This window comes from Choristoneura fumiferana, chromosome 23, assembly GCF_025370935.1.
Source record: "Choristoneura fumiferana chromosome 23, NRCan_CFum_1, whole genome shotgun sequence".
In the NCBI taxonomy this organism is placed as follows: Eukaryota; Metazoa; Arthropoda; class Insecta; order Lepidoptera; family Tortricidae; genus Choristoneura; species Choristoneura fumiferana.
The window spans coordinates 6,143,774-6,162,677 of NC_133494.1; the positions used below are offsets into that span (position 1 = coordinate 6,143,774).

Here is an 18,904-nt window from a genome sequence, read left to right on the forward strand (position 1 = left end):
TAAAAGCTATTACATACTTTTAGGACTGTACTTAGAGGACGCAATGCTCATGTAATTATGTTTTTTTCAGAATTTTACTACATTTATTTAGTTTTAAAAAAATAATGCAGCACGCACGACATATGAATTTGTTGCTTGTATGTAACGCCATACTGCTTACACGTACCAAAGTTTATTCCCAGTTTTCAAGTAATCTACTCATAATTATAAGGACTTAGGTTTCAATCCGGGATCTTTAACCCCATGTATGCTAATGATAGGTATATTTATACTGACTTTTTGATCCAATATGTATATCGTGACGGACCAGATTTACAAACATTGTAAATTATTACGATATAATTACGACTTAATAATAGTTTATTGACTGGCGAAATATAGCTAGATGGCGTTAGTAGCGAAAGATTCAATTGACGTTACAGTCTTGCTTGTGATTGACTCATTTAGTTGTTATTGTTGTTTTTGTTTTTAAATATGAATGCACAGAAAAACCAGAAAAAGAGACCAGCGCTGGGAATCGAACCAAGGTCATACCCCTACACTATCACTGGACACGAATTTCGCCTATGCACATATGTATATCTCAGGTTGCTTTTTTCTACTACTCTACTTAAGCAGCAGCACTAGCGACATCTATGTTTCGCTCTCATCGAGAGACGTAACACTCTTTCGGAACTAACCGCTCACCCAGACAAGAGATGTCGCTAAAAGCAATCAAATTATGATTGGTTATTTGGAACACACACAACTCTTTCACAGTTTTATGATATTACTATTACTGAATTATTAATTTTTATTAATTATTTATTTTTTCTTTTCTTAATAAATATGTTTAATTTTACTTAGTACCTAGCTACTTGGATAACCTAACCTGAACCTTATTTAAAAGTATGTATAAGTGACATATGATTAAATTCTTATTTTTTATGCATAAATATAATAAAACTACCGATAATACGAGTAATACGACATAATTTAGTGATATAAAACGAAAATTATTTTTTTCTATTCTACTACTCTCGATTCTGGTTTTTAGTTATTTAATTAACACCTTGTATATAGAAACTTCTCTGTGATTATGATGATGACGAATTGAGCTGCCGTGAGAAATATTGACAGTTGGAATCGCCACATAGCCTCAAAAATAGGCAAAATAAGCTATAAACCGTTGGTCTCACTTTATTATGACAGCTTTAGTAGACATTGGTGCACACTCCACAAGGACGAATAGAGGGTTGTTATGAATTTTTTATGGAAATAGAATATTTGTCATATTACAGTACTGACATACTAAATTCTTACCTACTTTTTCAGTGTTTACATTCTGAAGCTCTTGTCAAATTAAGCCAACGTTGATATACCTTAGAGAAACGTAGGTACCTACGTAATTGAAATATTGCTTGTCCTTCCACACGTCTTGTTTTTCTAATTACGTCCTACTTTTATTATTACACACCCTTTACTAATTTTTAGGAGTAATAAATCTAAAAACTAAGTTTCCAGTATATTTGCAACTCATTGCGAGCGATTAATAATTATGGAAAAACCCTGTACTACAACTAAATTCTTAAGTAAATAGGAAGCTTTTTATTGACTCATACTTAAATGTAACTAATAATTCGTCTGTGCATTATAATGTACCCTCTTTAATTTACCCGAGGACATTAAAACCAAGGTGCGTCATTTTGTTTTCTTGTTATTATACTGTCCCTGTCTACCTCCAGTCGTGTTTTAATTAGTTGTCTCTTTCACTAAAAAAAAGATGCCTGTTGCTCTTTTATTATAACTCACATATAAGCGAATCGATCAGTGTGTCTTCGTATGCCGAATGCAACAGATTAAAAACAACTTCATTAATATTGTCATTTGCAAAGTATTTCAACCAGATCGTCAAGTTTTAAGTGATTTATTTTGAGTTTCAAGAGGTGTCCTAACTATTATTTGCTTACGGTAAGTAACTAATATTTTTAATCATGGTAAATTGATAAAATTAATAAAAGAGAATAAAATGATTTATTTCAAAGTAACAATAAATCTAATTATACAGTATTTTAAATAACGCAATAAAATTTAGATTGCACATTAAAAAAACTTCGTATATATGAAAAAATAACGAAATAAATCTAGTAGTAGGTAATTGAGTTAAATTGTCTGTTTTGTGAATTTATATTTTTTATTTAATTAGCTACTTTTGTTTACTTATTTGCCTCCGGGTCATGCTGTGCCTACTGTCAGGGTATCTAGGTGTCAAAATAACATGGAAAAATGTTAAATTGTTAAAATGCCTATCCCAGTTTTCATAATATTGAGTTACCAAAACAACATAAAACAAATGAGGCCAAATCTTGGAACTTACATTTTACCTACTTCCAGCGGTTGAATTGGCTTAAAATTTGATATAGGTACCTAATTTTACCCAAGTAGGTACGGTTGACAGAGAGAACAATCAGAAAAAAGCTTGCAATTATAAAAAAAAAACTTATTGTTATTATTTACTATTTCGTGCCTTTTTATATGACTTTTGTTACAGATCATACACAATAAACAAATATGTAAACAAAAACATTTAGCTAACATCTTTTTGTTTCCAGATCAATATGGCTGCCATGTTCCTGCCTATTTTGGGAATGTTGGTGCTATCATGCGCAGCTCAGTCTCCATACTTTAGAAGACCCGTGGGCTACCCAGTGCTCGAACCCACTAGCACTACAACTACTACTCAGAGTAGTGACCTCTTGGACAGGTTAGTTACGATTGCAACACCTAAACCATTCATAAATAATTCATGATTGATTTTATTTTATAAGACAAATTTTCAACGGAATAGTGACTTTTGAGTAAATACGTCCAATATATTTCGAACTAACTTGTGGTTCCTTCTTGAAGATGAACATGTCGGGCGTACTTCGACGGTATCTCATTTAATAATTAGTGACCCGTGTGTCTCATTTAATCATTAGTTCTTCAACTCACGGTAGTTTTGATTCATAGATAGCCCCAACAAATTTCTTATAATCGGTTTCGTAGAGCCTGGTTAATGAAAGCTGAACCTGCAAAAACGCGGCAAATTCAAATAACTTTCACCGCATTACCACAGAATAACAGTACAAGTACAGAAGCTTCTCTGCCGTACAAAAGTGACGTTTAGGCATAAGAATCGTGCCTAATTTATATATGATTCTCTGTCTATCGCATAACTCGTGTTCACTCGCACGCGGCACGTGTAGGTACTAGGGTTGCTACTCCCGGAATACACCAGTGAAGAAGTTAGAAATGTCACCATCATCCTATTGCAAATTTAACAATGAAATTTATTGCGCAGTACAGACGATGCCTATTGCTTAAAGCTGCTTTTGTGATGGCAGCCACATTGGATTTGATATTTTTTTGTGAACAAAATCGCGGAGTGAGCCGCGCCTGGTAGATTACCGACCAAAGTAGGATTGGACGATTTTGTTTCTTTTTTGTTTTGTTCATTTCGGTAGGCACTAAGGGAGAAGAAACGCGTACTTTTTCATAATACAAAAGCCCTTATTAATAAACAACACTCAAGTAACGGAATATATAATAGTACAAGCTCAACTGTCTGTTTCTTAATGCTCTTTGGTCTGTTTGTCCATAACATTTGAATAATGTTGCCACTCAAATAATAGCTGGGTTCAGCTTTTATTAGCCAAACTCTAATTGCGTAGACGTTTTATTCGCATTAATTAATTAATTATTAATTAAAGTAACTGTTTTTTCTTGTTTTATTTTTTTCTATTTCAGAGCCGGCAACGATGCAACTACAATGTCAACAACTACTTTACGTTTACCACCAGAAGCTTTAGGCAACCAGGCTGTGGTGGACGCTCTCAGCAAACTACCAGCAGACAGACAACCATTCTGGTTGCTGAATAGACAAGCATTAGAAGAACAAAGAAACAAACCCCATACTTTTGACCAGAGACCTAGCTTCTTTATCGATAGCTTATCACGCCAAGGATCACTTGTTTCTCAAGGACCAGAAAATTTTGCTCAGAAACCACAAGACTTTTCTCAGATCCCACAAAATTTTGCTCAGAGGCCACAAAATTTTGCTCAGTTCCCGCAAAATTTTGCTCAGACAACACAAAATTTTGCTCAAAGCCCGCAGAATTTTGCTCAAAACTCACAATTAGGAAACTTTATTTCTAGACCGCCAAATAGTCCTTTCTTTTGATGTGACACAAAGCTTGTAATAATTGCTCCCAATGACGTCAAAAGACTAATTATTTAAAAATCAGCTCAACACCGTAATTTGTTTCATCATCATCATTTCGGACTAAATACATCCCGCCGCAGGGCACACGCTTCTTCTAAAAATGATGAATAAGAGGATTTAAACCGTAGTGTGGCCCAGTGGGTGGGCTGAGCCCATGTGGACCCAGTATGGATTGACAACTTCACATACACCATCGAATTTTCTTGTAGGTGCGTGCCAGTCTCCTTACGATATTTTCTTTCACTACAATGGACATAGTAAATAAATAAAAAGATTTCGCACTTCAATTCCCAAGAACCCGGGCTCAAACCCGAACCCTTGCTTGAGAGGCCGTAGGCCGTAAACCACGAAGCTATAATTTGTATAAAAGAAATCAAAGACCGAGAAATCACAGAATAATAAAACAAATAACGCCTATTGTAAATTAGAAACAACTTAATGGGTGTTAATGGTGACGTTATATCTTTCCACAGGAAGATGAAAATGGCTATGAATTTGCGGCAAATATTTACTGCAATGTTTTCATAACAGTGGAATAGGGTTTTGTGTGCTAATTAAATTGATGTAAAGGCAGTTAATTTCTAAATAAACGTTTATTGCGGAAATATCGATTTATTTAATGTCCAACCATTTAATCTAATTGATATCTTACTCGCTAATCCTGCCGTGAAGCAGCAGTGCTTGCACTGTTGTGTTTCGGCGTGGAGAGTAAGACAGCCGGTGAAATTACTGGCACTTGAGGTATCCCATCTTAGGCCTCTAGGTTGGCAGCGCATCTGCAATATCCCTGGTGTTGCAGATGTTTATGGGCGGTGGTGATCTCTTACCATCAGGAGACCCACTTCCTCGTTTGCCATCCAGTCGATATATAAATATATATATATATATATATATATATATATATATAATGGAAAAGTATAAAGTTACAATACCATTATTGGCATCCAAAAATATATACTCTTGTAGATACTGTACTTGTATTTTAACCGGCGTTATTTTGCTTCGAGTATTTGAATCTTTAAAAAGATCAATGAAATTGAAAGAAGACATAGAAAGGGTTACCTAAAGAAAGTTTTATTGTCCTTCTCCGATCTTTCTCCATATCCTATTTCTATTGTTTTGTTTTATTTTGTGAAGCTCGTAAATGTTTCCCGATTTTTAAGTTGATTTAAAAAGGCATTGCCTTAGTAATAAGATAAAGTAGTTGAATTTGACAAAGCTGAGACTGACATAGCTGGAAAAATATGAAAGTTGAAGTGGCAATGGGCGGGCCACATCGCTCGAAGAACAGATAACCGTTGGGGGAGAAAAGTTCTCGAGTGGCGACCACGAACCGGAAGACGAGGCATTGGCAGGCCTCCTACCAGGTGGACTGACGACATCGTGAGAGTTTCGGGAAACCGGTGGATGCAAGTGGCGGGTTGTCGTTCATTGTGGCGGTCTAAGGAGGAGGCCTTTGTTCAGCAGTGGACGTCTTCCGGCTGATGATGATGATGATGAGTTGAATTTAATATGTTCGAGTCTCACAGCTGTTGCGTAAAGCTTGTTTTATACAATTTTAAGTCGTTGGGTGTCAAACAAGACATTGTAACATAAATGAATCATAAACAATTACTTTACTAACCCGCGGCCTCATAACTATGTACTTATACCGGGTGTGGCCTGTAATACGAGCAAATAATTAAAACATAGATCGTACTCGTCAAACTGAACAACATAGTTCAGCGACTTTAAAAAAATGTAATTGGTTTTTAAAAAAAATTGTATTTTTTTTTTGTTTATAAATAATAAACATACATTAGGTTATTTAATAATTGTATATAGGAACTTATGTTTGACAAACAAAATTATCTTTATCAAAGCATATACTTATTCTTTTAAAAATAATTAGTTAATTTTTATTTTTATTACACTTTAAAATTTATTCGAAGAAGCAATGTAAGGCAAAATGCTCGATGTTTGTACAGTGACAGGCGACGTCAGTTGGGTTCTAGGATGGCGTACATTGATAAAAGTATTTAATTTGTATAAAAAAGGGAAATCTAAAGACTCCATTATTTTTAAAAGTCGCTGAACTAATGTTGTTCAGTTTGACGAGTACGACCTAAGTTTTAACAGGCCACACCCGGTATAAGCAACCAAATAAATGCCATGTGTATACATGCAGCTCCGAACTCTGGTTGACTTTAAATCGAAACGCGTTAGTGTTGTGTGATTTGTGTGTTCTTATAGTGTGGAAGTGGAGTTGCATTAACACACATTTGTTGCATGGATTGTATAAAGGTTCATTGATATAGACCTAGATTCAAAAATTATTTGTTACGTAAGTAAGTCACGAATTATACAGTTAATTTTATTTTTCTGGTTAAAATATTTTTTCGTCCTCTAATAAGACTAAGTACCTACTTAAAGAAAAAAAGAAATACATTTATTCACAACACAACAATGGACAATACTATACAAGACACAACAATAGTATTAGGTACGATAGTATAGATAGGAAGTAAGATAGTATGAGTCATTGCGGTTGTGAATCGGACACTGGCTCAGCAGCGCTGATTTTCAGCCAGCACCGTCGGTACTTGAGTTGTACAAATACGAGTCGATATTTAATTGACTGATTGTTACATTCAAGCAAGCAATGCAACTTACTAGCATGTTAATGTCGCCCGGGACTCGTCGGTTTTGTTCGTTTTCCTGAAGATTCTTAAGAGAAAGAAAAAGAAAACTGATCTTCTGTTTCGAATTCCGAACGATATCAGCAAATTAGTTTAACTTACTCGTATTCTCTCCTTATCTCTCAAATAACTGTCATTAACAAATTGATGTCACTTTATTTTCAATCGCCTCTTATGCCTTCCAGTCACATGCAGTATCTCGTACACTATACATACAAGTACTGCAGTGAAGGGTGCCAGATCACTAAACTGGTTAGTCGTCTCAAAGTGCTCAAAATTTATGTTTTTGGTAACCTACTGTCGCTACTGTACAACTGCTTTGTGGTGATCAAAAAAAAATTGTGCTTATCTATAATTATTTTTGAAAAACATAACGACGGGTTGGTAACAAAAGAACTTATTTACAAGGTAAGTAGATTTTTTTACAAATGGAACGGAAAATAAATTATCATTTTCATTTCATATAATTTTTTTTTTTTTTTTAGATATTGTTATTAAAGTGTGTGTTAAATATCGTATCCACTGAGTAGGTTGAGATAAATTCTATCATAATGTACTGTAAATAAAAATATCTCTTGTTATACAGCGTGTCTCTGACCATTTAAGTAAATGGAAGGTTCGATTTTAAATAACTTGAATTTAGATAATTTATTATTGATATTCAAAGTTTAGGTTATCGTTAAATCAGTGTATCGGACATGGCGTGTTATCGCTGTCTCATGGTGAATTTAATAATTTGACATTTAACACCTCTGAGATTCATCAATCACTTTTATATTTTTAATAACGAATTAATGATTATTAACGGTTTTTAAAAATAAAAATCTATACGATAATTATTGGAGTAGACACATTAACTTATATATTAGGAATAGTTCTGTGCATTTTAATTTTTCAGTTAAATTTTTTATGGAGTTGAGAAAAACTAATAAAAATGTGTTGCCAGCTCGCAGGTATAAACGCTCTTAATCTAATGTAAAATGAACCTGTTTTAAAAATTTGCAGAATAAAATAGCTCTGTTAATCCGAGTAGAATCAAACCTTGCATTTTTTAATCCCTCGGTATTAAGTTCCAAAACATGTGTCGCGTTCCTTTTACCGATGGTAGAAAATTGCCGTTTTTTTATACCCTCGGTAATAGAAGCTCAATTCGCGGTAATGGAATCACAGCCTGTCCATTACCACGGTAATAGAAGATTTGGGTATTTTGATTTCAATAATTATTTTATCAAATACTAATAACTAAAACGAGCCCAAAAAGTTAAGACACTGAAAGTTCAATAAACGCTCTTAAATAAAAAAAAAATCTCTTTTGTTAAGGAGCTTTGATACCCTTAATTTTTGGGACTCATTTGAAAACTTCCTTAAGTACCACGGTAATAGGCGCCGTTACCTTATTCAAAGTTTAGGTTATCGTTAAATCAGTGTATCGGACATGGCGGTGTTATCGCTGTCTCATGGTACGGGGGAATTTAAATAATTTGACATTTAACACCTCTGAGATTCATCAATTAGTATGATAGACTTTTATATTCTTTCATAACGAATAAATGATTATTAACGGTTTTTAAAGAAAATAAAAATCTATAACGACTAATTATTGGAGTAGACACATTAACTTATATATTAGGAAGAGTTCTGTCAGACCGCATTTTAAATTTTCATTAAATTTTTATGGAGTAATCGAGAAAAACTAACAAAAATGCAATGTTGCCAGCTCGGCAGGTATAAACGCTCTTAATCTGCATGAAAAAAAATAAAATGAACACTGGTTTTAAAAATTTGCAGAATAAAAGTAGCTCTGTTATCCGAGTAGAATCGGACCTTGCATTCAAAGCCCCATAGTCAGAAACATCCTGTACATAATGATATGTTAACATAACATACAGGCGACATGTCTAAGTTCCGCACGGATTTAATAAAAAAAAGATTTTAATTTCATAAAGAATTCTTTTTTATTCAAAACTTCACCCGTGCAAAGCCTGGGTTAGTTGCTAATCTATGCCCAAAAAGAATATGTATCATTTTTACAGTAGCATTATCTTTATTTCCAGATGAATATAATACCCAAATATCTGGCTGTTCTGGGCATGCTGGCGATAATTTGTGAAGCCCAGCCTCTCTACGATAGAAGACCAGTGGACTACGCTATGGTCAATCCAGCGACTATAACTCAGAATGCGTTGGTGGAGAGCCCTTACATACCAGAGACCCCATCACCGCTATGGCTACTAAACTGGCGAGACTTTGAAGGACAGAGACAGCTAGCCCATTTCGCGTCACCTCGTAGCTTTTGTTTGTGGCACTCGTATAAATCTAGAATACTCGTACCTAGAGGTTTTTGTCTAGCGCATTGGTTCAAATGATAATTTTCTATTTCTGTGTTTGTCATCTTTATCATACTTTTGACAACCTAAGAGAAACTTTTTTTAATGTTTAAGCTGTTTTAATATACATAGCCTCCTGGATCCCCCGGTCCTTACTTGAGGACATAAAAAAAAATTGAACTTTAGTTGATTGATTTTGGGTTCAAATCGTGAAAACAGAAATTTTGTGTCAGGACCCAGGGTGTGCTTTGACAATGTGCTTTGAGCGGGTGATACCCATTCCTAAATTCCAGATACATGATTATTCCAGATGGACATACCTACAATCATCATCATCATCATATCATCATCATATTTTAGACGACCAGATGGCCTAGTGGTTAGAGAACCTGACTACGAAGCTTGAGGTCCCGGGTTCGATTCCCGTGTCGGGGCAGATATTTGTATGAAAAATACGAATGTTTGTTCTCGGGTCTTGGGTGTTTACTAAGTATTTAAGTATGTATCTATCTATATAATTACATTTATCCGTTGCTTAGTACCCATAACACAAGCTTTGCTAAGCTTACTTTGGGACTAGGTCAATTGGTGTGAATTGTCCCGTGATATTTATTTATTAATATCAGCTGTAGGACGTCCACTGTTGGACATAGGCCTCCCCCAATAAACCATACATCACTTAACATATAAGCATAAACAAGCAAGCGTGACATGCGTAAGCTTTAATTTCTTTTCTTATTTTGAAGGTTGTCACGAAGCAATGATTTCTTTTTTTCTTTACCTACTTGTTTATTTCCATGTAAATCTTCCAGATAAAAGACGTGGTGGCCTAGTGGTTTGACCTATCGCCTCTCAAGCAGAGGATCGTGGGTTCGAACCCCGGCTAGCTACTCTGAGTTTTTCGAAATTCATGTGCGGAATTACATTTGAAATTTACCACGAGCTTTGCGGTGAAGGAAAACATCGTGAGGATACCTGCACAAACCTGCGAAGTAATTCAATGGTGCGTGCGAAGTTCCCAATCCGCACTGGGCCCGCGTGGGAACTATGGCCCAAGCTGTCTTGTTCTGAGAGGAGGCCTGTGCCCAGCAGTGGGACGTATATAGGCTGGAATTAATGAATGAATGAAAAATTCCTGTAGGTATTATGTGGGTTGGACATAGGCAGGTGACAAATAACTGTGTGGGAACTACGGCGAGCCCTCTCATTCTGAGAGGAGGCCTATATCCCGCATTAAGACTTATATCGGTCGAGATGATGATGATGATAATGATTTTATTAATTTACTATGTGGTGTTCAATTAAGAGTCATTGTATAATGACAGAATACATTTACTGCCAGACCAGTAGTAGCTTGCTAAGCAAATTTCGCCCATAGAGTCACAGCGGTGAATAAACGAACGAGGAATCATTCCACCTATTTCGCGGGTAACACCAATTAGTGCGCCTAACGATGTAAAATGAAAAGACCGGTTATAAAAGGTATTTTACCTAATTTACAAAGACACATTAACATAGCTACCTGTTCTTTAATTGTACATGAGTTGGTACCCTCCAGCTTGCTTCAAACGTAACGTAATAATTAGTAAAATGTTATAATTATAATAGTCATTTCGCTTTGCATACATAAAACATTAACATCTCCGTTGAACGCAAACGTTTCAATTTTACAAAGACAATTCAATTTAAATATAACTTTTGATTTATAACTCAATATTTGGCATTGTCTTCATAATTTTATTTAATTAAACAAATTACTTTGAGTAGGGTAGAGAAATTAATTCCAAGACAACAAATTTATTAGGAGCCTAAATATCTGCCAACCACTTCTGTTACCGACAAATTAAAACACGGGAAAGTTCAGGTAAAAAAGTAAAAAATGGAAATTAAAAAACAACGGACAAATTTGTCAGACTGAACCGTTGCTAAGTAATTTTATGAATTTTCTTTTGGAGTCTTTCATAATGTTTTTTTTTCAGGTTTGAGGTTTAAGAACATTTATTTCTGAAAAGAAGATGTATAAACTTCGCTTACATTGCGATTTTAATTAAACTTAGATACATACTACTGTTTATGGGTAGGTAGCTTATCTACATTGCAGCGGCCGGGAATGCGGCGGCGCGGACACGGCGCAGACATTTTTTTTAGCCAAGGGGGTATGCGCGCACACCCGCATACCGGCGCACGCGCCGAGCCGCACGGCAAGCACCGACCGATGCAATGCAAGCAGACAAACAGCAGGCTCCTAAATCTAACAAAGTTTAGTCATGCATTACATAATTGAAAATTAGAATTGCGCTTTATCAAATACGCAACAATCCCCTGTGGTGGTTCATTTGGTGATATTGATACCTACATGGAATTTATTTATTTTTCGCCTTAAGCCTTCTTCCACCTTCTCGTCTAAGATTTACACACACTTAAGCCATGTTTAGTTCAAATTCTACAAATAAATTGTTACAATTTGCGAATATTACAATACACAATAAAGAGTACAATAATATTTTTTTCGCTACATGTTATTATTATATAGACGTTACAGTTACATTTACGTCATAATTTATTTACTCTTTTACTTTCCTTTGATGTTAATTTTGATTGAACTCTTTTAAAAATAAGGAAACATCTGAACTGTGAAATTAACAAACTTATGTTTAAGCACATTCTGTGTTTTTTTTTATTGAGGTAAAAAGTTCTTTCTACTTAAAACACGCGTCGAAAGGTACTTATGGTCTCTTTTATATTATTATGGTCTTTAATTATAGTTTGAATTACAGTTAAAGTTTTTGCCAAGTTTCAAGACGTTATCACAACTTGAGATTCGTTTTCTTATAAAATTTACGTACCTACGTGTATTTACTTGTACATGTGTCTTTGTTTTAGTTTAATTACTCAAAAATTTCCATGTGTATTATTAATAAATAAATATTTTGGGTTCAATTGTTACCAATTGACCTAGCCCCAAACTAAGCAAGCTTGTACTATGAGTACGAGTACATACTTAAATACAATATTATTTTTCCAAGATCCGAGAACAAACATTCGTATTATTGATATTCACAAATTTACGGCCGGAGATCAAACCGGGACCTCAAGGTTCATGGTCATGGTCATTAGATTTATTTACTCTAGTTACAGTATATTTAAATAAAAAAATGAAATATTTTTCATTCTTTCATGAGATAGTCTTAGTACCTTAGAAGGTTGCGTTGTTTTTATTTATTTGGGGCTTTTACAGACGAAGTTTATTTTACAAACTTTAATATACAATAATAAACAAAGTACGATTCAACTAAAACATAATAATTATAAATGACTTCGTTTGAAAACTGAAAGCAGGAATGGAAGAATTTAGGTGTAACAACATCAAAACTTTCGTGTTTTCCACTCGAAACTCTCACAAATAAATTGGTGTGGAAAGAAAAATACTTCCCTAACAGAATTGCCGAGACTGTTCTAAAAACTCCTAACTACATAAGTTTCTAACTTGGTACTAGGCAACCAATTTTCAATTTTTTATGTATTTTCGTAGACAATTTCGACAATTACTATTGTAACCTGATATGGAAAATTCATGTCTTTCTTGTTTTAAAGGGTTAACCAAAAGTTAGTCCCATACATTTTATCAACATCAGATCCATCAACACATGTCACCTGCATTCATATATCTGCCAGCAGAGCGTGAATAATATCCGATATGTTTGACCGGTCCTAGAATTAGAGTCGTTTCAGATATTTTTGCACGCTTTGCTGTGTCAGATATTTCGTGCTGGTGACTATTACATTTACCAATGTGGGTGGCCAGGTGTGCTAAACGAAGGGCCTTATCACACTAGCGATTTGCGGGTGAGTTGAAAGCGAGGGGAGCGCGCAACCATATCGCCGCGAGCGCGCAACGAGGTTGCTGCGTATATCGCCAAAAACGCCATTTTTATTGTAAACTCTCGTACAATATTAATAGGACGTCTTCGCCGCTATACGCAGATAATACGTTGCGCTCTCGCAGCGAAAAAGTTGTACGTGAGCAGCGAACTCGCTGCGCGTTCGCCTCGCTTTCAACTCGCCCGCAAATCGCTAGTGTGATAAATTCAAGATATCTTTATTCAATTTAGGCTATAACAAGCACTTATGAATGTCAAAAAAAATCTACCACCGGTTCGGAAAAACCTCTATTGAGAAGAATACGGCAAGAAACTCAACGAGGTATATTTTTTTAAACATATTTACAATTATTAAATGATATCTGTACATCACAAGTATTTAACACAACTTTATTTTTAACACAGATAAGGCCCTAAGGAGGCTACGACAGCTACATAAATCTATAATGTTAGGAGGTATTTTTCCTAGTGGGATACTTCTCTAAGCTAATGAAATAAACCGCTAGCATAAAAAGTTTAACAAAGACTGCCTAACCCTACTTGACCCACAGCACGTTGTCGAATATTATGGTCACTCCCAAAGAAAAATACTTCCTTAATCGTATTTGAAACTTTTCACATTTTCGCGACCACAAACTCTACTTCCGGAGTCCGTGAAACTCCGCTAAAAAGGCAGGTCACCCTTGCATACAACGTAAACCTTAGATTAAAACACGCATTATAATATTCGAGAAAAAGGGACTTAAGAAAACATTCAACTTTATGTGATTATTCTAAAAAAATATACTCGAGATGTTCACGAAATTATGACTAGAGCAGGGGACTCGCACTCTAGTTCTTATACACTTCTTATATAGGGCACTAAACTTTTGTCACGTTCACACACCCTTATTAGTTAGAAAGAGATATTTTCTAGGCTTTTTGCACAGTCTTTCAAGCTCGCTATGAAACTAAAAATGTCTCAAGTATGACTGTGATCGAGTACAGTCACCAGCATTAATATCTGCCACAGCGGAGCGTGCAAAAATATCTGACACGTCCTTCCGGCCCTAGAAATAGAGTTGTATCAGATATTTATTCACGCTTGTTGTGTCAGATATTGGTGCTGGTGACTGTACATAGAGTAGCTAGATTTGTTTTATGAAAATTTCTTGTCAATCTTATGTGGTTAGGCAGTTTTTTCTTACTGTTGGATCGATTTTAGGTTTATTTATATAAACAATCCATATCAATATTCCATTTTTATTTAAACAGGTGATATTGTTACTTACACTGAACAACTTTCTCCGAGGAACATAGGTCGAAAAACTAAAAAAATATAATTTCAGACTCCCATACAAAATGTATTGGTTAGCTGACCGGCTTAGTGTGGAAAGGCGAAAAAAAAATTCGTTTCTCGACCTATGTTCCTCAGAGAAAGTTGTTCAATTAAGGCAACACCATCACCTATTTAAGTATAAAGTATCATCATTTGGTACCACCCAGTACATCCAAATCCATACTAATACTAATATACTGATATACTAATACTAATATACTAATACTATACTAATATACTATTACTAATACTAATACTATTATTATACTAATCGCAAGTGTCGTCGCGATGCTACTTAGATCATCTGCAAAAGATGTCAAGGCCAATTATTATTATTATTATACTAATAATATTATAAATGCGAAAGTGTATGTGTTTGTATGTTTGTCCGTCTTTCACGTCGAAATGAAGCGACGGATCGATGTGATTTTTGGCATAAAGATAGTTTATGGGCCAGAGAGTGACATAGGCTACTTTTTATCCCGTAAAAATTCACAGTTGTTCCCGAGGAAACAGCGCGCGATAACCGAACTCCACGCGGGCGAAGCCGCGGGCAAAAGCTAGTAACTGTATAAATAAACCTGAAACTTACTTATTAATATTTAATAACAATTAAAACAGTAACTTTTACAGAGTTTATTTAGATATAAAATTAAATGGTGTGAATGCTCGTTCATGTTTTTGACAGAGACAAACCGAAATTTTGCCACAATAAAGTATTTAACTATAAAATATTGATAACGTAGAAGCCATCGCATTGATGTGTTCTGAATAGTTTTCTTTTAAGAGTAATGGGTGGAAAAATATGGCAACTGAAGCAAGAAAATTACCAACAGCTTTTGTTATTTATATTATTGATTATAAATATGTATGTTAGTATGTAAGGTACATATTTATTGTATGGGCCAAGTTGCCCGAAATAAATGAATTTATTATTATTATTATTATTAAAACATGCTAGTATTACTGATTAAGTTTAATATTAAGTAAAATATCTTTTAGGAGCTCTTAACCTGATCTGTGTGAGACGCACCTCACGTGTGTAACTTTCTTAATTATCTGAAAGTTCCTTAACTTTTTGCGATCAAAGGAACCTTCAAAATGGTGGATGTCTGGGTTTCATTTACTTGATGAAAGGTCAGGGCAACCATCTGATAACAATATGTGAATTTGCTAATACTTATGTAAAGATATATTGTGGAGGAGAAAGTGTATTACAATTATGTTTGTATTGAATCACGTTTTGTATATATTTTTTTGCATTAAAAGACTACAATCGGCTATTTCAAACGAGTCGCTAAAGCCTACTTAGCTTAATATATCTTAATATATCTCATTGAAAATTAAATATGCTAAAAAAGGAATTTATAAGAACAAAGAAAGTTTTTTTTTTTAAGGTTTCGAGCAAAATTAACTACCCAAATTTTATGATTACATTTAAACAGTTTGGTATCCCATCTTAGGCCTCTAGGTTGGCAACGTATCTGCAATCCCCCTGGTGTTGCAGGTGTCTATGGGCGGTGGTGATCTCTTACCGTCAGGAGACCCACTTGCTCGTTTGCCATCCAGTCGAATACAAAAAAAAATTGGGCCACTAGTGTCCCGGAGAAATTAGCTGAGTTTAAACTGTTGAATATTCCCATAAAATTAACGGAAATCAAAAATAACACTGCATTCTATATACTTAATTATACTATTCTTATCTTTACCAATATTATATAAATGCACAGTAGTAGCTATGTATGTCTGTTACAGTTATAAGCTTAGGCGACTGAATAAATTTAGGTAAAAATTGGTATGTATGTAATAGGTTTGAAATCGAGGCAAGGACGATAGCTTTTATTTTATCCCGGAAAATTGCATAGTGCCCGTGGACACGCGAAAAATTCTCGCCAGACAAAGCACCGGACGAAAGCTTGTAACCCATAAACCTTACTGCTATAATTTTCCAATTTGCGTTTCCAAAACCCATCGAGAAGATCAGATAACAACTGGCAACAGCTGCCAGCCGCCTGAATTAAGAATCGATGAGGATATTGTTAAAAGAATTGTAGAGAAATCAAATAATACCAGCTAATTGGACAAAACCGCTTAGATATCGGTTTGCCCGATAATTTTATGCTCTAATGACTTGTCTGTTTTTCCTTATCCAGTGCGATAGCCAAGAAAAAAAATCAAATGAAGAAAATTTCGTTTCAGATACTCGTTGAACTTTATCGCTAAATAAGAAGTTTTTGGGAGTACCTATTATTAATTATTTGGTTTCAAATCTATGGTAAATGTGCCTTTAATAAACTTTGTCTTTTTCTACATTTTATATATAAGTTATATCACGGTTAAACTTGCCCTCATCCATATCCATCCATACTAATATTATAAATGCGAAAGTGTGTATTTGCATGTTTGTGTGTATGTTTGTCCGTCTTTCACGTCGAAACGGAGCGACAGATCAAAGTGTTTTTTGGCATAGAGATAGTTTATGGGCCAGAGAGTGACATAGGCTACTTTTTATCCCGGAAAAATGCAGAGTTCCCGAGGGAACAGCGTGCGATAACCGAATTCCACGCGGGCGTAGCCGCGGGCAAAAGCCAGCGCCTTTATAATTAATTGCTAATAGTAAAACATTTAGGTGTAATATTTAATAACCCACCCAAATTAGATAAGTAAATTGAATACACCCGCTAAATGTAATTTCAAAGTTTAATATCTAAAAAACGACAGAACTGATTTTATTGAAGCATAGCTAAGAACAGCTGCAAGGAAACTCGCTTTAACGTAAAATACCGGCCAAGTGCGAGTCGGACTCACGCACGATGGGCTCCGTACCCATTATCTATACAGCTTAGACATTAGCAAAAATAAAGTCAAAACAATCACGTTTGTTGTATGGGAGCCCCCTTAAATATTTATTTTATTCTGTTTTTAGTATTTATTGTTATACCGGCCACAGTAATACATAATCTGTGAAAATTTCAAGTGTCTAACTATTACGACTCAAGAGATAGATCCCTGTGACAGATGGACGAACCGACACACAGACAGACAGCGGAGTCTCAGTAATAGGGTTCAGTTAGCACCCTTTGGGTACGGAACCCTAAAAACACATCGAAATCGGTCTAATCGTTTGACAGCTACGATGCCACAGATAGACAGACATTGACGTCAAACCTATCGCACCCCTCTGTTTGTGTCGGGGGATAAAAATGAATTATAGGTAAACGTACTCACTCCTGATTCACTTCTTCGCTCACCATCAGTCGTGATTGTGGTCAAACGCATGTCTGCCCGAAAATAAAAACATAACTTGATTAATACATTACTCACAGGAAAAGATAAAATTCCATTTTCCTTCTCTTACGAGCAACTAATTTGCACATAACCTTCGCACAAGTCAAGTGATATGAGGTTTTTAAATCTCTCCTAAATGGACTGTTAGAAAACATGACTGTCTCATATAATATTCTCTTAGAAACAGCGTGATACGTTACAAGCACTTTCAGGACACATTTTTACGCTCCGACTTCTTGTAAACATGTAAGAAACAGTATGTTAATGTGTTCAAAGTAAACTAAATACTTTTACGAAGTAACCCTTCTATCATAAATTGTTAAGTGACTTAAAAAATCTTTCACATGCTTTAGACATTTGCCCAATAGTGGCACACAAGCTAAAGAAAGTAGGATGATATTTCCTGTAACATTATTTTATTCAGCTGCGCTACGAACAAACACCTACAGTTCGTTATTGGGAGGGTGCGAGGGTGGGGGTGATGAAATCTATCGCAGCGCTCATGGTGGCCAAAATTAGAAATAGTTCTGGCTCTGTCATCTGTCATACTCATATGAATCTGTCATTAACAAAGCAATTTGTATCGACTTTAACTACCTAATTTTAGTAATAGATGTTTGTGTTATGATGCGCTTGAATTATTGAATACTGTCCCTGTTGTGTTCTTAATTCCTCTACATCTCGGACATGTCCAGCAACAATTTTCCTTATGAAACGTATTGTGGTTGAAATTTTATATTGAGTGATACTCACAAAACCGATCTTCAAAATGATCACACATTTTGATCTGAAAACGATATTTAATTTATTACAAGCGATATAAGAACAATTATATAATTTTACTATTATTCAAAGAAATCAATAAGATAGCTTTATCTTTTCGTTTTACAGTAAAAGTACAACTAAACATGAAGTAAACAAACCCTGACATAACAAAAATAAAACACACTTTTTGAATAAATTTTACTTACCTCATTTAATTTTAATGACCAAAAATGAATTCACAACCTTTTGTCCACCCAAATCACGGCAGGTATCACAGTATTTTTTTATTATAAATTAATACGTTATAGGTTTGATTTTGGTCACAATGTCGCGATGAAATTTCAAAACGTCAGAGCATCAGAGCCAAAAAGTTGCCGACGGTAGGTGTCGCTGATGTCGTGCAC

The 18,904-nt window shown here is 35.0% G+C and overlaps 1 protein-coding gene across 1 annotated transcript; it reads left to right on the forward strand.

Moving 5' to 3' along the window:
• The first annotated feature begins 1,732 nt into the window (after positions 1–1,732).
• LOC141440763 (uncharacterized) lies at positions 1,733–9,361 on the forward strand. The gene is made up of 4 exons (XM_074105309.1): positions 1,733–1,950; positions 2,592–2,743; positions 3,769–7,329; positions 8,976–9,361. The coding sequence occupies exons 2-3, from the start codon at positions 2,598–2,600 to the stop codon at positions 4,199–4,201; spliced, it is 579 nt and encodes a 192-aa protein (XP_073961410.1). The 5' UTR covers positions 1,733–1,950; positions 2,592–2,597; the 3' UTR covers positions 4,202–7,329; positions 8,976–9,361.
• The last annotated feature ends 9,543 nt before the right edge of the window (positions 9,362–18,904 follow it).